The sequence below is a fragment of the Medicago truncatula genome, chromosome 8 (assembly GCF_003473485.1).
Source record: "Medicago truncatula cultivar Jemalong A17 chromosome 8, MtrunA17r5.0-ANR, whole genome shotgun sequence".
Classification (NCBI taxonomy): Eukaryota; Viridiplantae; Streptophyta; class Magnoliopsida; order Fabales; family Fabaceae; genus Medicago; species Medicago truncatula.
The window spans coordinates 40,582,564-40,602,120 of record NC_053049.1 but is presented as its reverse complement, the minus strand read 5'-3'; the positions used below and the strand labels follow the sequence as shown (position 1 = coordinate 40,602,120).

The window sequence follows — 19,557 nt, the reverse complement described above, 5'->3', positions numbered from 1 at the left end:
CAAGAGTGATGTCGGAAAATACAAATATCTCAAATTAGTACATTTTATTAGTTTTATTTATTCTTCAAATTTTCAAATTAAATGGTTTATACCTTTTCTCAAATTTTAAAAAGAATAATCTTCAAATTATTTATATCAAAGATGATTTATAGAGTCTAAAACAAACTAGCCTTGAATCAATTTTTTGCTAGAACAAGTGGTCAATCTACATGAGAACGCCTAAATGTATCAGTCAATTTTTTCCTAGAACAAGTTGTCTATCCCAACTTCTATCCGAAATTAAAATTATAATTACTGGCCTAGCTTAACCTTATTTTTAAGGTCAAATGAGTAGGTCTGTATTATTTACAACCTACACCTACTTGATTTATGGTCATAACCTTATTTTAATCGTTATGTAAAGAACCTTGTTGGCATTCTCCAAAACATATTACTACAATTTTTTCTTCAATATCAGATGAGAAAAAGATTAACTCAAAAGTGACAGACCGACTGAAAAAACATCCAGTGCACGTTATTTATATTCTTTTTTCCTGTTGAATAAACATGCCAAATCTTCGGACACCATTGAGAGCCAGAACTGAGATAGTGCATCGTTCAGTTTTTCCATAGAACAGTGACTGTAGTAAAATATAATTGTATAAAAATGTAAACAAAATACAGAATCGAGAGAAAAACATACTGGAATTAGGCCAGGCATAAACACATTTGATTTACTTTAATCTCAGTTTTGCCAGACCAGTCAAAACGATGTTAATAAAACAAACTCAAAAAGCAACACTACCATGTAATGCAACTTTCAACTCATAATACATAAAAAAGCTGTTAATAACATACGGACGATGGTGAATGCTAAGTTGCAAGACTCCTGAACTACGCAAAATGATGACCAAGAATAAAAGGAGCCATATATGAGACAGAACACGGAACTTTTCACTATAACAAGATGAGAAAAATGTAAAATGGGAAAAAGAGTATTGTTGTAATACAGAAAATTAGCACACAAAACCTAAGTTAACATCACGAGCGTAATAATTATGTAGAATACAACTACTGTCACATGGGGGCACCGGCCATATCAGGTCTCTTTGGACCAAACAGGTACATTTAACATTAGACCGTGGGAACGCCTCGTATTGATTGGTCATTCTCGAACACACATCACATCAAGACCCTTAAAAACCGGGAGGTGATTAGGATTAGTAGCTGTTTTGCCACAATTGTTGTTGGGACTGCTTAGGTGGTTGGCTTTGGGAGCCAGCAAGGGAAGCATCCCTAGGGTTCTGCTGCTGATGTTCTAGAGAAATTCCACTCTGAGAATGGTAGAAATTATTAGGGTACCCGTGCGGTGCAAAATGCTGCTGCGATGGCTGCTGGCTTTGTCGAAATGCACCTGGTTGTTGTTGATTCTGTCCCTGGAAGCTGTAATACGTGCTGGGAGGAACTGACATTGTTCTAGAACCAGGCCCTTGAACCCACATAGGATTGTTCTCATTCTGACATAAGAAATCACAATCAGTAAATTCCTTCCATATAATAAGCCAAAATATAACAAGTCATATGATTATTATTTATTTTCTTTTCCTAACCACCACTGGCCTTGCATCTCCTTGCCAAAAAGAACATGACATAAAGACAACTAAATGAAGCACATGGTCCACATGTCAACCTGTCTGTTTACATGACAATGGCTGCATGGAACTAGTGATGCTAAACTGACTCAACTACTTAAAGAAATCTAACAGGGAAGACAATCAACTTTAATCAAGCATTTTGGAAGAAAAAAAAAAAATCTACCTGCTGAAGTGAAATCATATGATTGTTATCCTTATACTGGGAGTTTATCACGTCATCATATCCAATGGTTGTACTAGTAGGGGCAGCTGATGGATTCAAAGGATAGTTTCCACCAGGAATGCTGGTGGAACTTCCAAAACCATATCCAGATGGTATAGCAGCAGACTGAGGCAAGCTGCTGACAGAAATGCTATTTTTATATTGTGGAAGCACCGCTGCCAGAGATTGGTGGTAGGTGCTATTTCCAGCAAAAGCCTGCTGAAATGCCGATGGCATGTAGGTATAGCTCTGAGGCATGAACGGATAACTTATCATATTAGCAAAAGGTCCCAGCTGTGAGTACGGATGCACAGCAAGGTGTTGAGGAAGTGAAGGTCCAGTGGCAACACCAGCACCAGGCAAAGATTGTTGATTAGGTTGAGCTTGAGGCGTCGAAATGTTGTTTGCCCTTAAAGCCTGCATCTTGACAAAAAAAATAATCAAAAGACTGAACCAATAAAATCAAGACACCAACTTAAAACTAAACTCTGTCAATTATAATCATCTTTATTAGAGTAAGTTTGGTGTACCCTTAAAAAAAGGGGGTTAAAACTGATATAATTCTACATATACACAAACACATAAGAGTAATTAATAGCAAACAATGTTGGTACAGATGTATCCATAACCTCCTCTAAGAACATTCCTTTGATTCACTTTGGTATTTCGAATACCCGTAACAAATTTGGGATAAAAGATAATATGATTTTACACAGACACAGAGACTATTGATACTTCCAAAATTGGTCACTATTTTATAGGCATCGAACGATGTAAGACTTGTCCCTCGTAGATGACTAGCATTTATCAGGCAATTAAACAACATATCACTGCAAAAATATAGTTGGGTTAAACCGAAGAAGAAAAACTTTTTGCCTGGACCACTCTATCCTTTAGCTTTCGTCCGTCATTTCCTCATATCAAGTTTCATTTCCCCTTAAAAAAATGTTTCATTTCCCCTAGAGATGCTACCCTCGTAATTCTATTTTAATTATTTTGATTGTATATATGATTTCTCATTTAGTAATAAATCAAACTATTATAACACATTGTGAGCACAGATTTATTAATTAATTATATTTATAAACGATTTTTAATTATAATATTATAACTGATTTAGTTTATATGTGATATTTGATATTTTTATATATGAAACTACATAAACATAGACAAACACTTGATCTTTTTTTTAAAAATATATCAGTTAATAAATTATTCATAATTTTTATTTTTTTATACACGTATACAAAACATATCATAACTTATATTTTCCAATAAATGACGCATCCCCGTATCGTATTTGTGCATCATAGGTAACACACATAGAAAACCAACCCTGAGCTACACAAAAATCTAGGGAGAAATTTGCATTCCCTTAGCGGATGTGGTTGTCACTAGTTTTTAGCAATTGTTAACCAGAATTATCGGCATGTAACTGCAGCACTTTAATGTACACATGAACTCCAAAACATTACTTTGGCCAAGAATAGACAAATACTGCAAGCCGTTATATTAAAACTATTTATAACTTAACCTCTTTCTATAGCTTGTTAATAGATGAACTTATATAAGTCAGCAAGAAGTATACCTCTGACATGTTTATAGTGGAACCACCAATTGAAGAAGCCATGTTGCTATATTTTGCAGGCATTGCTTGTGTAACAGGGAAGGGTGAGTATGGGATATCCTCCCTTGGTGTTTGAACCGTTGAAGCCAACAGAGCATTGGGCAAAGAATTTGTATATGCCTATAAAGCAATATTAAGTTAGATGTAGATAGTAATATCAACAGATAATATCAACATTTGCAGATAAAAGAAACTACAGTAATATCCTATGTTATTACCACACGACAGTTGTGATCTCTGCACCATAATATAATGTAATGGGACAAAAGTATTGTGTATTACATTAAGGAAAGGGGTTGTATACAGGTTTAATTAGTAGAGCAACTGGGCAGCAAAATTTTAATTAGTAGAAAACCCACATCACCTAAATCCAAAAGATTGAAACATCCCGGAAAAGGAAATTTTAACAAATTCTCAATCCAATCATATATATCACATAACCATCCCCTAAGCTTATTACGCGATCTCACATTGGTTCATTCCAGAACTGATTATAATTAATTGAAGATACAAAACAAGACAGTCTTGAAAATTATATTTCTTAAGGTAAGCCAGTTTTCTACTATCAAAAAGACTTTTTGCAGAGAATAAACATCATTTTACTCTCTTAAGAATGTGTAGGTAATATAGCACCAACGAGAGGATCTCCAAACTCTAGTTATAACATTTATGAACCAATTCTAGTTAATTAAAGAGCCAAACTAAGACACCAGCTTTAAAATATATATTGCTGCACATCCAAAATTTAACAAAACAATGCATTACCATTACACTGGAGAAGGGAGATAGGTTCTGGATCTGTGAGCTTGTTTGTGAATGAGGATATGCAACTTCTGGTTGTTGGGCATTTTCATATGTAAACTCATGCGAAGATGAAGGAAATGAATATTGATTTTCCTGAGCAGTTTCAGAGGGTTCAGACTTTAAAGCCTCTGGTTGTGAAATGGAAGAATGTTCATAAGTCCTAGCATCCACACCAGTTATGTGGGATATATTATTACCATCTGAGGTAGTAGCAATATGCTCATCCCCATAATAGTCGGGATTTCTGCAAGAAAAATTACACATGTGCTTAAGTAAACTATGAATGAGACAAGAATATGCAGTAAAGCAACCTATTTTATAACCACATACTTGACATCTGAGGACCCAATTGCTGAAACATCAGTAGCTCCGGAAGTCTCCTCCAAGTTACTTTGTAAGGGCCTAGATGAATGTGTCCCAGCTCCAGAAACGGTGGCATTTTGTTTTGGTCCAAAACTTCCAAAGCTCAGACTAAAACACTCTGGAGTATGGAGTTGTAGGTGATTTGGAATAAGTACATCAGAATTGTCCTCTTCTGGTTCTATCCCTTGCTCATCTGTGTGTAAATTTAGCTGCTCTAAGTTTGTAGCCACTGATGAAACACCATTTTCAGCTGAAAGGAATATTTCCAGAAATTAAGACTCGAGACCACATGTATGTAAGGCACATGTCGAATAATCAAATATCAAATAATAGCATTACAATTTAATGTAATATTTTTTACACAATTAGAAAGCAGACACATAGGTACATGGCTATATTAGCAATGCAAGCCTTTTAAACCATTCACACATACGGAGTTAGAGAATTAGTAACAGAAATAAACTAATAAAAATAATAATATCACCAGATTGACTCAACAAATGGATGCATGTTTCCTTATGCTATTTCTATAACTTGGATATTTCTGGCAAAAATCTAACATGTTTATTTGTAAAACCAACTACACATGGAACAACCATAAAATAATAATGTACAAACTGATGAATTTCAAAGCGAATTTAATTCACATAATGGTACCATCACTTCAATTACATGATCATTTAAAGCAAATTTTATGGAAAACATAGACAACAATGCAATAAAAAGAAGTATCTGATTCACCTTCGTTATCATCAAAAGGATGTCGATGAGACTGGTAAGAATTTATGTCCTTGTACAAATTATCATCATATCCAGAAGCAGTTCCTGGATTATCATCCGATATAATTTTAGCGGGTATAGAAGCAGATCCAACATCATCAGGATTCTCATCCTCAACAGGACTGTCTTCAGCTACAAATTCATTTCCGTGGTTCTGCAGTTGTCTATTAGCTTCACCAAAGTTAGATGTATTTGTATAATACTCAGAATTTGGATGGGCATCAACAGCAACTATTGGTGGGTGCTCAACAGAAGGCCATTCATCACTCTGTTGAACATTGGGGTCAATAGAAGGCCATTCATCACTCTGTTGAACATTGGGTTCAATAGAAGGCCATTCATTAGTCGCTTCAGTAACATTCAAGTTGTGATGCGAGGCTGCTGGAGTTGAAACAGCATTCTGATGATTCCCACTGTGGACAGAAGATTTAGGCACGGATGCCTTGGCCTGTGGCCTACCCATCTTGACAATGTCAGCCATTGACACTTGACCTGGGCTCGCCGACCATGCAGATTGCAATCCACCATGATGTGATGATGAAGACAATCCGTCATGGACACCAACAGAATCACTGCAACAGAATTGAATAATGGTGAAAAATCCATCTTGGCCTACATATCAATACTGTTTAGTCTTCAAATACTTTATAATATTTTTATGTATGGAAGAGGGAGGTGATCATTTTTGACATCTCATTTATCTTCAGGGGACCAAAATGGGCATTTACCAAGTTATAAATCTGATGCCATAGCGAGATACAGAGTGAACCAGCTGTTTTAGACAAGAATAAAAGTGAATCTATATTGAAATTAGGTTTTCAAAAAGAGGATACTTTGACAGCCAACTTGCTTTTGGGATCGGATTTTCAAGCCATAAAAAATGGCTAGATTTAGTTTCACTTTATAGCATCGAGAACTTAATTGCAAACACATCATAAACCACAAGAATTTAGTTTTTAACCACTCCAACCATGTACAATTATTTTTGTATAAATATGAAGAAAAAGATATATACCTCCAAGATGGTGGCTGCCTGTTTACATTATTGTCCATCACACTAGATGCATAAGATGTGGAGGAGCTTCCATAAGCAGGCGTTCCATTTTCCTTCTTAAATACAGGTTTACTCTGCGGGACACCATAATCTGATCTCCAAAAATAATGGCGAAAATTAAAATAATAATAGCAATAGCAACAACATTTACAAAGTCATCAAATCATTTCTTGGTCATGATATTACTTCTTAAAACATCAACACAAATAACTACATGGTAAGATAAATTTAGAAATTTCTGAAAGTGCGAGACTTTTTTACACTAACGTGGATATAGTTATCAACTTCTACGGTATAAAAAAAAAAACACAAATTAAGAAATATACCAAAAATAGAAACATACATCATCTAGATTCGAAAAACATACCATTATTACTGAATTGGTTTGAACTTGCACCGCCGCCACCACCACCACGGCCAGCATATCGGTCACTACCAGTCCTACCACCACCACCGCCTCGACTCGGTATATTATAATTACTCCCACGCGACCTTGGCTCTGTTGTATCCTTACCCTAAACAAATAAAAAAATAAACATGTAACTAACTCTGCACAATACATAATATAATAAAAAGTTAAAAGAACAAGAACAAGTACAAAAAAAAAACCTCTTTTTTCTTTTCTCGTTTGCTCTTAACCTCATGAAAAGGATCTACAAGAAGAAAAAGAGTAAATTGTTAGATTAATTAAAGAAATTGAAAAACCCTAAATAAGTTAGTGATGGGAGAGAGAGAGAGAGAGAGAGAGAGAGAGAGAGAAACCTTGAGAAAGAAGACGACTAACAGCTTCGTTAGGGTCCATGTTACAGTCTTTGAGAGTGGCATAGATCTCGTTATCAGGTATATTCGAAACTATCTCTTTCAAGCTTTGTACCATTTTCCGACTCGCCGCCGGAATACCCGACAACGATGATGATGTACCTTTCTGTCCCCCTACTTTGCCGCTCATCCTTACTCCGATCCCCTCGAGTTAGGGTTCCGCCGCACTCCGATCACAATACTTATCTCTACTTTCTCTCTCTAACTTTCTCTCTCTTCTCTCTAACTCGATTTGCAGCATAAACCAAAAAAGAAACAATCGTAACTCCCTCTTCGTTTTTTCTATCTCTCTCTCGGTTTTATTTTATATAATTCTTAATTAATTAATATAGTATTTTATTTATTAAAATCTTCATGAGTCATCAAACTTAATCATTCATAAATTTCTTTCTCTCTCCTTTATGATAGCTACGTGTTGTGTTGTCTAGTGTTTATCTCTTTATTTATCTTTTTTTACAAGGTTAAGTCTACTTAATTCCCTGGACTGGATCTTGGGGAGTGCAAAAAGCGTTACTAAATCGAGCTTCTAAAAAGTATGGGTCTAAAAAAAAATTATAATATTCATCCCTACTTAAATTAAAAAAGTATATGTTATTAAACCACCATCAATTTGAATAATCAGTTAATTTAAAAAACTATTTCATTGAAAGAATCACAACAATTATTTTTTTCTTCGCATAAATCATTTGTTTTCCCATTTCCTACGACGTAGGAGTGACATTCCAAACGACACCGTTAGATAAATTTCAGCTCTCTTTCACTTAATTTTATTTTGTTTTGTTTCGTGTTTAAAAGTTCTTCTGATTCTGATTTTTTAATGAAAACTGAGCTGCAAAAAGAGAATTGCGTTTTGATTTTACTGAAGTCTAATTTAAAAATAAACCAAACCTCCTATTTCATAGGAACGGCCCTGTTTATTCCAATAATAAAATAATTCCTTCAAAAAGTAATAAGATAATTATTTTGATCGAAAGGGAGAAAAAAGTGATTTAATCCGACAGAAATTAAGTTCACCGAATCTAACTGAAGGTACTTTCTCCTTACATTTTTATTCAAAAAAAGAAAGTACAACTGCTACAAGTCGGTTAGATTAAAGGTCAAATTGGGTAACCTCAAAAAACCAATTAATGGCCATATTTTTTATTGCAAAAATTAAAAGAGAAATGATATTTGTTAAACTATTTTTGACAACATTTGTAACAACTTTCTCTCTCGTATTTATATTATGTTTTTAACAACATTTGTAACATTATGTTTTTAACTTCTCTCTATTATTTTGGTTTTCGTATCAATACCTATTTTTTTTTGTAAAATTACGGTTCTCCCAAAAATTATCACACAAATGGTTGTTCAAACAACACACCTCAAATTAAAATGGCTCATTAAAAAAAAAATCGAGACAGAACCAAAACCCTATAAATTGTTACTCCATCCGTCCCAAATTGTATGACGTTTTGGACATTTCACACATATTAAGAAATGTAATCAATATTGTGTGGGAAAGAGATATTGTGAGTTGTTTTAAAAAAATTTCCTTAATAAATGATATGAGAAATATAAATGAAAGAATTGAAAGAAGAAAGAGTAATAAATAGTTAAGGATATAATAAGAAAAGAAAAATTAATGTTTCATTGTAATTGTAAAGTGAACATATATAACTCGGTTGAGGTAATTAAATCCAGCTTTTGAACCACTGTTTTCTGCTGCACTAGTTGATCGTTTGGTTAAATAGAACAACAATGATCACACTTCTGCTATTATTAACGTGGATGGTAGTTATCACGACTCTCCCATCAGATCAAGGTTTGGAGAAATTTTAAGAAACAATGTTGGCTTCTTCTTATCCATCTTTTCAGGTTTTATTCCGGGCTCGTATGAAATTATTCTTGCTGAACTTTTTGCTATTTACCATGGGTTGATTATAACTAAAGATTTAGGGTTTGTGGAGTTAGTTTGCTGCTCGGATTCTCTTGTTTATATCAATCTCATAAACGGACGTCAGGAGAAATATCACGTCTATACCGTTCTTATACAAGACATAAAAGAGCCACTTCATCAAATTAATGTTACAATTTGGCACACTCTCAGAGAAGGAAACCGGTGCGCCGATTCTTCGCAAAACTTTGAGTTTCTTCAGATGTTGATCTCCTCATTCACGCTTCTCCCCTAGCTGGGCTGCTCAACTTTATTAGAATGACGCTAATGGAACCTCTTTTTAGAGATTAGCTAGCTTTTGTTAGGCTTTTTCTTTTTCTGTTTTTTTTTTTCTTCTTGTTGTCTCATTTTTCATTGTAACTAAAAAAAGAATAATATAAAATGTTTATTCGAAATTAGTCAAATGTATTAGCTTCACAAAAACACATTTGAAGTAGCGATATTTATTGTTGAAGCATTTAAAACCAATTTCACATCAACCTTAGAGTCGTAATCAATACAAACATGCAAGTTTCATAGTAATTGTGTGCACACATCAAGAACAAGGAAAACCAAACAATAATATCTTGCTATGGTCTTAGGACCACACCTCCACAAGTTAAATTCTCATGATTAATCACATCCTCATCACCATTTAGCTTTATACGAAGAAGATAGGGAGGCTTATATCAAATAGACAAGGAAGCGTTACTCCACAATTCAGTAGGTGAAAGAAGGGTTCTAATGGTTAAAGATGTCAAGATGACCATTATCACATGCCTCAAACCCACCTTAAGGCAACCAACTATTTATACAGTTCCAAGTACATTTTCTTACCATTATCACATGCTCCCCAAAGAAAATTCTTGCACTTTCTATCCAATTCTTAATATGATATCTTAATCCATCTCAACATCATGTCCCGACCACCAAACATACAATTAGGTAAGTTAAGAACATTTAACTTCAATTGAACACCTCGTATAACCTATTGCTTAATGAAACAAGCTGTGTTACATTTTTTATTTGGTGGAACAATGCCTCTTGTCTTCCTAAAAGAATTTGTATTATTACTCTTCTTTTCAAAATTAAATAAACGCACAAAGAAATATAGTAGCGTAACGAGTGCAAATAACCTAAGTAATATTCTTGAATAATAACAAAAGAACAAAAAAGAATCTACGAAAATATGGTTGTTGAACCAATCAACTGTGTGTTGGTTTTTAATAGTCACAGACTCACAGCAGGCAAACATCAATCATAGAATAATGGATATAATTTTTATTTTTTTTTTTAATTAAAAAAAATCATACAATACAATTATATGATTATATCCATTATAAAAGTGAAACAGGATTCTACGTTCCTAAAAAAATAATATAAGGATATATTCTACGAATAATAAAAATGATTGATAGCCCCTCAAAAAACAAATGATTGATAGTTAAAAAAAAATGATACTTGATTAATCATGCGTCCAAGGCTGTTTTTCCCTATTCCGACCTCTTTCCATTTTTCTTGACAGGGACATCTACCCAATTTCAGGTAGGAAGTTTTGAGAAGTATGCATGCATATATATATATATATATATATATCTTTTGAGAAACAATTTTGAGTCATATATTTTGATCACTGTTATGATCTGTCTCTTTTATGATGATAAGTCTGGGAAAGTGAGCATGTTATTTGTATTAAGATGTTTGCCGGGGATAAAGATTAATTCCTTCTATATAGTATTTATAGTACATAAATTATTGTTGCTGTGAATCGAATGTTCCGAAAGCTAATCCATAACAACAACATCTTATCCCAATAAATGAGATCGACATAATGTTCGATCATAAACTATATTTAAATCCACCTCATTAACCTCTAAATTTCTAATAGCTTCTCTTATAGTTTTTTTTAGGTATTCTTCTACCTCTTCTAATCTGATTGAAATGTATTCCTCATTTTCAAACTTGTTTACTCCAGCCAACAAATATTCAAGTGTAACATGAACCTACGAATGTTATGATGAGTGCAAACTCAACAAAAATTTAAATGTCAAGCTTCTAATAAGTATTAGTAAATAGTAACAATACTTACCTGTCTTAGAAACGTTTTTTTTTATGGCAAATATTAGTAATTAGTTGCAAGATTAATTTTCTCTTTTGTTCCGGTTCAAGCCTAATATCTCTAGCTCCTTATCCTTTAGCTCATTCCAGTTAAACTACCCAACCCTTTTATTCTAGGAGGTTCACAATTAATTCGGAATTATGTTAGTTTGTTAAATTTCCATATGTTCTATATATGCAGCATTGTATACTCAATTCAATCAGTTTTTTCTACATGGTTTCTTATGGATTTAACTTTCAACCCTCAAGCTCGCAAACCTCCTTTCCTTTCTCTATATCTCTGATTTACAAAAAACACAAATACAATAAATTTCAGTAAATACTAATAATCATTCAATCAACAACACATGAAATAAAGAAATAAATAACAGATCATACTGCCCAATGCTTCAAATTGTACCACCATTATACAATACTGAAACACTCTAACATACACCTTAAAAGAGAAGACTATGCTTCTAAGTCCAACATAACTTAACGAGAGAATAATATTTAACTTACATCAGAGACGTTCGACGGAGACAAATCACGTCATGGCCTGTTCAGGCGCGAGTCTCATATGCAGAATTTAAAGCAGCTCAAAAAAATTATATTAAAAGTTACTTTAACACGGGACATGGATTTGGAAAATAGAGAGTACTTTTTTCAGTGTATATGTGTGTTAGTCTTTAATCGCCACAATTATTTTCATTCCTCAAGGACATGGATTTGGAAACCTTGAATGAACCTTGTTAATTTCTTCAATAACTTCAGATGTAAGCTTGATCTTGCATGCATTTATAACTTCCCGGAGCTGCCATGATTTGGTAGCCCCAAAAACAACACTAGCAACAAGAGGGTGTTGCAAAACAAAAGCTGCTCAAAACACAAAGAACAGCAGCAAAGAAAATAAGGATATAATAAAACAGGAAATCTGATATACAAAAGCTAAATAAACTATTAACCAGCAGCATCAAAAGGACGAACTCAGCAGCTCGTGGACACAAATGTAAAATCCTGAGCTAATAGCAAATGAAAAAGAGAAGCTAAAAGTGCTCCAATTAACTCATGTAACAGCAAATGACCTACGATAATAACACAGTCCTTTAGCAACGCTGATACTACTAGATTAGTTAAAAATTGATTATCTACAAGCTTGTTACGTAAGGCCTAAACAAAAAATAGGAGTGCAAACTTTGCAGATAACTGAGCTATAAAATAATCACACAACAAAGACCCATCCAAATTCAATCAAAAGAGGGAGAGGCATTCAAACCTATAGCAAGTGATACAGGATGAAGACCATATGTTTTTGCAATATCAAGGTATTCCTGCAAAATGGAAAAGACGTGATAGGGGTATTCACATTAAAATAACAACTTGGAACACAAGGTTCTATCAGTTTCTGCTTTAAACATCTTCATCTATGATACAATAAACAAGACATAAAAAAGATGGAAGATATTCTTAGGCCAGTATAAAATAAGACACATCCAAACATTTGCCATCAAGAGTGCACAAAATTTCTCACTCAAATTTCATATGCAGGTGAATGCTACCCCACTATTGTACATTTTCAAGATTTCAACATCAGATACAATGCTCTCTGTTAGTCAAAAGTAAACAATTTTCCACATTCAAATAAAATCAGATTCTTTAAATCAACTAATAATCAAGCCAAATTGCAATCAATATGACAATAAAAACATGCAAAAAAGATTGTGTTAAAAACTCAGCAACACATGACATTTACTTTCCAACAAAACCATATCAATTCTTATGTGGAAGCAATGAACAATGTTAACTATCAATGGTTACAACAGTACAGGGAAAAAATTATCAATGCTAACTATAAATGGTTACAAATACAAAATAAAAAACAAAGCCTATCTAATTTTTTCCTCTAATTTTGCACCAGTTCTTCTTTCACTAATGAGTTCAACCCAACGAGTGTATACCCACAAAATACTAACACCAATAGCTGAAAAAACCACGACAGCCCAAGAAACCCAAATCCACGTAGGAACAAGCCCATACGCAAGCCCACTGGCATAGAAAACCACCATTTTAAACACAAAGTATGGGCCCACAAAGCCCCTCACAATAGAATACACCACGTAAAACGGCGGGGACAGAACATCGTAAACCCTAGCGGCGAAGCGATTTTCCTTCCGGCAAGCACCGGTGAGCGTCCATGTATTCTGACACGCGCTGGTGACTTCAGCGAGAACAAGCAAAACGACGACGGAGAAAGAGCCATGAGAAACGACGTGACGACACGTGACGATAACGAAAAGCGTGGCTAAATGATGAGCGATGAAGAGAACGTCGCTTGGGAAGAAAACGACGTAGTGTAATAGATCGGTTACGAAGTAAGCGATGCTGTAATCAAGAACGGTTTTCTGGAAAGCGGTGTTGAGGGATGCGAAGCCGCTGTTGGGGTCGGAGAAGATGGAGATGGCGCCGAAGATTGCGGCGGGTGTGCCGTGAAAGAGGGAGATTAAACAGCTGGAGAATTCGGATCGGATTTTGGGGTTTTTGTTACGGAAGATAATGGAGTAACCGATTAGGTAAATTGCAAGGAAGAAGAAGAAAAATGGGAAAACTAACCAATCTTGGTGTAACAATAGCATTCCCATTTTTCGTTTGTTGGGTTTGGGAATGTGATTGAGAAAGGTTATGGATGAAAAAGGGTTTTTTTCTTTTTGGGAATGGAGGAATATAATAATATTCTGGATTTTTTATTCTTTAGAGAAGTGAGGGTTTGGAACTTTGGGTGGGTGAGTGAGTGGTTGTTATGAATTTTAGCTGAAATTATTTGCGTCTAGTTTTGGTCTTTTTATGAGAAATAGCAAGTAAGTTTGTTATATTTTATTTTATTTTTATTTTTATTTTTGAATTTGGGAAAGAGGGAAATATATTTGGGTGAGGAATTTGAGATTGAATGAATGGTGGAGTGTGTTTCGGTGAGAATAAATAAAGTCAGGGTTGGCCTGAGAAAAAAAAAAAAATACTTATTATATTAAATTATATGGAATATAAGTTTTATTCTTTTCCTTCAAAAAATAAAAAAATTAATTTTATTCTTTGTATTGCAACATATAACAATTTAAAGAGGAGCAATGATATGTTGAGTGTAATTACAACATGGCGTTTCAATGTTCAAATTTCATTGTGACAGATGTCTTATATTTAATATTGAGTAAATAGTCAATTTCCTCCTCTGAAATTGTAAGTTTCATCAATTACCCCTCTGAAATTAACAAAACTTTAATTACCCCCTTAAATTTCACAACGTTAGTTAATTTACCCCCTCCGTCAAATTTTTCTGTTAGTGAACATGACGTTTTACAAATACCCCCTGAAGTTTTGCACTTATGTGCAAAATGCCCCCCAAACTTAAAAATTTATATTATTTTTTCCTTAAAAACAAACAATTAATAGTTAAATATTAAAACTAACTATTAATTTTGGAATTTGGGAAAACTACATGCCAAAATGGAGAAAAATATATATTTTTTAAAGTGACAATAATGGGATGATTTGTGGATTAATATTGGGGGTTGTGTAGTTTAAATGGTTTGAGCAAATTGTTGAAGGAGTTGGAGGAGTTAAAAGACTAAGATGGTGAAGGAGAAAATATAAATTTAAATCTGATTATTAATTTGTTTATAAACCTCTAAAAATAATAATTTGTCTATTAGAAATAACCATTATTGTCACTTTAAAAATACACATTTTTTTCTATTTTGATGTATATATGTATGTAGTTTTTCCAAACTCCAAAATTAATAGTTAGCTTTAATATTTAACTATTAATTGTTTGTTTTTAAGAAAAAAATAATATAAATTTTTAAGTTTGGGGGTATTTTGCACATAAGTGCAAAACCTCAGGGGGGTATTTGTAAAACGTCATGTTCACTAACAGAAAAATTTGACGGAGGGGGTAAATTGACTAACGTTGTGAAATTTCAGGGGGGGTAATTGATGAAACTTACAATTTTAGAGGGATAATTGATGAAACTTACAATTTCAGGGGGGGAAATTGACTATTTACTCATTTAATATTTGACATGCGAGTCTAACGTATAATTATCATGGGTAGAAGGAATATATAAAAATAACAGTGTTGATACCAACAATACTCTTTTATTGAGTCCAAATTTTGAGCCATACCACTTTTATGGATTCATTCGAGAGATAAGGGTTAGAAAAAGTGTGTTGAAGTGATCTGTTTGGATATGCTTCTAGTCACCGGTCCGTGTATGAGGCATTTTACCGTGAAAAACTAGTCAGGCCAAATTTCAATATGATAATCAAAACTTAGCAACACGTGACATTACATACCAATAAGCTATAATCAAAATATTATCATCAACAATGTTTTGGAAATTCTACTTACCCTAGCAGCTGCTTGTATAGCTTTATTGGACAAGTTGTATCTGGATTCTCCTTCTGAATACTTTCCTGTGATGGCGTATTTAAGATAAATTTAGATCTACTAGGAACATATTTAATATTTTCTCCCTTTTATGCTGGAAGGGGTGAAAACACATAAAAGCAAAGCATATGTTACAGTGTGTCAACAAACCTTTGAAAAGATTTAAACGAGCATCTGCTGGACCATTACCATGGGAAAAATATTTGCCTGAAAGAATACCCATTGCTAGAGGACTGTAGGCCAACAGGCTAATACTGAAAAAGATAAATCAATCAATTATCCAAGAATGAAGCTTTCACTGAAAACACAGGAAAATTATTTTGTTCTTGAGTATCATATTCAAATTCACTTATAAGTCATAATGAAATTTTCATGCACTATGCTTTCATTGTTCATGCATCCAAAGAAAACAGAATTTCACCACTCTGCAGAATAATATAAATTTGACTGAAACATATTTCTCCTCCAAATCAGTAATAGCCTCTCCGACTGAAACATATTTCTCCTCCAAAGCCACTCCTTCCCCCCAACCTCAACAACACCGTTCACCATTTTGGCAACTGTAACCTGTTTGTTAAGAGCGAAACCATACAACCTACCAAACCTCTCCCACAACTACCTTATTCTAGCAAACCAGTTAACCTAAGTATCTATACACCAGATTGAACCCCGTTTTGGACTACCTATATCCCTGCCATCAAGCACTCCATACTTTTCTTTTATCGAACCACAAACCATTTCTATCCGCTCTCATCTATCTCTTGCTAGATACACAACCTTATCCCATTTGATCCAATGAACTTTTCTAGCCTCCTTACTGTCCCAAGTAATATATTTTACTAATTGTTGTGAACCAATTATGCCAAAAGCTTAAGTTGTTGAAAGCATAGAAATTTGGTATCTAAATGTCCCCTCATGGACAAAGCACCAGTACACCCTATCTTATACTGAAAGTCAATTCATATTTAGAAGAATGGAGGCGACAATGATCAAACGGTCAACCACTTGGTGTATGTTTGGGTGTGCATTTTCAAACTTGATGTTAGATGATCTTGATTTTGCAAAGTTGATTTTGGTTAAAATTAAGTGTGATATAAATTGATTTGTATTTGGAAATCGTTATCTCAAACGAAAGCTTATAATAGATCTTAATATGAAATTCTCAACCTACCACAAAAGCTACAATTTTTCATTTCTAGTCAGATCAGATGTGATCTTAGAAGCAAAATTGATTTTAATAATGCATTAGAACCAAAGATGATAGTTTATAACAAAATCTTGGTTACCTTTCCTGATGACAGCACTCAGCCATTGCAGAATCAAAAGTCCTACATAGCAAGCTATATGAATTCTGTCACTAAACAGAAGAAAATTAATGCCTGAAGCAAACATCTATAAAGAGAATTGCAGGAGTCGAAATGGCAGTAGGTGAAAAAACCTGCAAAGAAACTATCTTTGGGTAGGAAGAACTTTTTTCTGCAACCTGAATAAACTTCATCAAGCCATACGGTGTTTCATTACTAAGACCAATGTATCTGATCTGCAAAGATATTTTCATACTCTTGGTTTCAGGAATCAAATAACTATATTATTTATAGGTTGATGGTTGAAACTATTTAACAGTACTGTACCTTCCCGTCATTCACTGCTCTGCTAAGAGCGTCAAGTTGTTCATCTATACTAATTGAAGAGTATTGTTGGACTGGATCATATTCGGTTTCTCCAAACATTGGAACATACCTACAAGATCATTAAGAGGACAAAAATAAGAAAGCTGGCAAACATGCAATATAAAAAATATGAAAATAAGAAATGGTACAAACCGATCAGGCCAATGAATTTGATAAAGATCTATATAATCCAATTGCATCCGCAACAAACTGCATAAATAAATTGAATAAGCAAAGCTATTATGAGTATTGAATTCTACTAGATAGAAGATGTAATGTAAACGTGAATTGGGAAGGAGGAGTAAGTAACCTATTATCTATAGCTTGACTAATATTGGTGGCATCCAAAGATTTAGGACCACCTCTAATCCAAGTCATCTGCCCAGATGGTCCAGCAACCTGTCCATAGTAGTATTGCGATTAACATCAATGCTCCAAGAATACTAATTTGGTTTAAACAAGACTTTACTGAAAAATGCAACACACATCGAAATAAAATTAACAATATGCTAGAAGGTAGTAGTGATATATATCCATGTAAATATCAAGTCGAATCTAACAATTAGTCCCAAATACAAGTGTTACATCACAAGGAATATTTTAACCAATATTGAGCGAATCACCAATTTAATCCGTGACTTTGTAAGCGCCAAACAGTATGGTCCCTGAAATTAATGAAATTTCAAAACGAACCCTTAAATTGAAAGTCCCTAATAGCATAGTTCTATTGTGACAGTTTTAGAGTCAAAATTGAACAATCCAAAATAACTAATGTGGTGGGGATTTACAATTTCGGTAATGACTAAGGGACAAAATTGATATAGGTAATAAATTCAATAAGGCAAAGACAAGGAGTAACTTATAATCTGTTGGAACATCGACCCTTTTCAAAAGAAAACAGATTAGATACCGAAAAAACACAAACAGAGAACACACTGGATTTGATCACGAAGTTCGGTCAATTTTGCATACATCTCCGACCGTATAATGGTTGCAGTGCCTCTCTATTATTCAAACTTAGGGTTGCATATTACAATGTTACAGGAATTTATGATGTAATAAATTTGCTCTATTTTATAGTTTTATTTGCCTAATTGAAGGTTTAGCCCTTCTTAGTCTGCTCTATAAGCATAATTTCACTTTTGGTTGTTATTTGTTTTGGCGAGGTGTCCTTTGTGAGTGAAAGGATACTAGAATTTTCCAATAAACCAAACTTTGTAACTGCCTGAGCTATATAGCTTGGAAAACCATCATGATTCATGAATGAAGGTAAGGTAACTCATATTTCACAAAACTTATCCTTTTCTATATGAAAATGAAAATTCTCTCTAGCATTTCTACATTTATTCTTAAGCACCGGAACTTATTCAGTCCCCGTGTTTGAGTATGCAATTTCTCGGTTAATCCCTGAAAATCCATTTTCCTATCTCAAAATACTTGTATTGTATTTAAATACCATGGTCCGACTCGAGTAACATGTCCACTTATGAATAAAATATGTGCTATACTCAACATAATCCCTTTAGACAAACTAACTAACTAACTAGTTCCAAAATGTTAAATGATGAGAAGAATTGATAAGTTAAAAGAGATAGTAGTTTGATGGAAAGAAAACCTTAGTTGCAATAACGAGACGGTCCCTGGGGATATTCCGGTGTTTAATCCAATGGCCAAAATACTCCTCACTCATTCCCCAAGTCTGAGCACGTTGAGGCACTGGATACCTGCATAACACAACACAAAAAAGAAGATAAATAAATAGAAAAAGGGAAGGTAGTGCTACTGCATTGTTATTATCAGTTACTACATTTCTGCGGAGTCAAAGAAGTTGATTCCAGCATGGTAGGCTTCATCGAGAAGCTGAAATGACTGAGACAACGTGTTCTGTTCCCCAAATGTCATGGTTCCCAAACACAGCCTTGAAACATTGAGATTAGGAGCAAGGTTGAAGACAGGAACTCCTCCTCCACCTGACATCATCAATTCAACTTTCTCTATACTTCTTTGAGAGAGATGAATGAATGAGAGGCTATGGTTAAAATATCTACGAATTAGGTTTAGCCACGTAACCAACATTTTTTTTGTTGATAACTAGATTAAATTAAACTCTGTTTTTTTTATTTTTTTTATTTTTTATTTTTAAATTTTAAT

At 33.9% G+C, this 19,557-nt stretch overlaps 3 protein-coding genes across 5 annotated transcripts; all 3 read right to left on the bottom strand.

The window, feature by feature from the left end:
* Window positions 1-814: 814 nt before the first annotated feature.
* Window positions 815-7,578, bottom strand: LOC11422612 (uncharacterized). 2 transcript variants are annotated; one of them, XM_024773795.2, is made up of 10 exons: window positions 7,227-7,578; window positions 7,074-7,117; window positions 6,832-6,979; window positions 6,426-6,555; window positions 5,372-5,982; window positions 4,598-4,880; window positions 4,229-4,511; window positions 3,425-3,583; window positions 1,798-2,259; window positions 815-1,496 (listed from the first exon to the last, which is right to left on the bottom strand). In XM_024773795.2, the coding sequence occupies exons 1-10, from the start codon at window positions 7,411-7,413 to the stop codon at window positions 1,200-1,202; spliced, it is 2,604 nt and encodes an 867-aa protein (XP_024629563.1). In that variant the 5' UTR covers window positions 7,414-7,578; the 3' UTR covers window positions 815-1,199. The 2 variants fall into 2 exon arrangements, with proteins under 2 accessions (XP_024629563.1, XP_003629905.1); XM_003629857.4 differs by having other exon boundaries at window positions 1,798-2,253; window positions 7,227-7,577.
* A 4,048-nt stretch (window positions 7,579-11,626) lies between these two features.
* Window positions 11,627-19,447, bottom strand: LOC11405216 (protein tas). Of its 2 annotated transcripts, none has more exons than XM_024773768.2 (11): window positions 19,214-19,444; window positions 19,022-19,130; window positions 17,717-17,805; window positions 17,560-17,616; window positions 17,368-17,476; window positions 17,175-17,276; window positions 17,023-17,087; window positions 15,887-15,990; window positions 15,698-15,762; window positions 12,572-12,626; window positions 11,627-12,171 (listed from the first exon to the last, which is right to left on the bottom strand). In XM_024773768.2, exons 1-11 carry the CDS (start codon window positions 19,384-19,386, stop codon window positions 12,011-12,013), a joined length of 1,089 nt encoding a protein of 362 aa, XP_024629536.1. In that variant the 5' UTR covers window positions 19,387-19,444; the 3' UTR covers window positions 11,627-12,010. The 2 variants fall into 2 exon arrangements, with proteins under 2 accessions (XP_024629536.1, XP_024629537.1); XM_024773769.2 differs by having other exon boundaries at window positions 12,029-12,380; window positions 19,214-19,447.
* LOC112417538 (TLC domain-containing protein At5g14285) lies at window positions 13,015-14,240 on the bottom strand. The gene has a single exon (XM_024773770.2). The coding sequence runs from the start codon at window positions 13,932-13,934 to the stop codon at window positions 13,182-13,184; it is 753 nt and encodes a 250-aa protein (XP_024629538.1). The 5' UTR covers window positions 13,935-14,240; the 3' UTR covers window positions 13,015-13,181.
* Window positions 19,448-19,557: the final 110 nt, after the last annotated feature.

Excerpts from the sequence above, each read along its gene's own strand:
- LOC112417538 (XM_024773770.2), bottom strand. The coding sequence starts at position 13,934 with ATGGGAATGCTATTGTTACACCAAGATTGGTTAGTTTTCCCATTTTTC.
- LOC11405216 (XM_024773768.2), bottom strand. The coding sequence starts at position 19,386 with ATGATGTCAGGTGGAGGAGGAGTTCCTGTCTTCAACCTTGCTCCTAAT. Across the intron at positions 17,806-19,021 it reads GTCTCGTTATTGCAACTAAG|GTTGCTGGACCATCTGGGCA; the intron begins GTTTTCTTTCCA and ends TACTATGGACAG. Across the intron at positions 15,991-17,022 it reads GAGTGCTGTCATCAGGAAAG|TATTAGCCTGTTGGCCTACA; the intron begins GTAACCAAGATT and ends TATCTTTTTCAG.
- LOC11422612 (XM_024773795.2), bottom strand. The coding sequence starts at position 7,413 with ATGAGCGGCAAAGTAGGGGGACAGAAAGGTACATCATCATCGTTGTCG. Across the intron at positions 7,118-7,226 it reads TAGTCGTCTTCTTTCTCAAG|ATCCTTTTCATGAGGTTAAG; the intron begins GTTTCTCTCTCT and ends TTCTTCTTGTAG. Across the intron at positions 1,497-1,797 it reads ATATGATTTCACTTCAGCAG|AATGAGAACAATCCTATGTG; the intron begins GTAGATTTTTTT and ends TTCTTATGTCAG.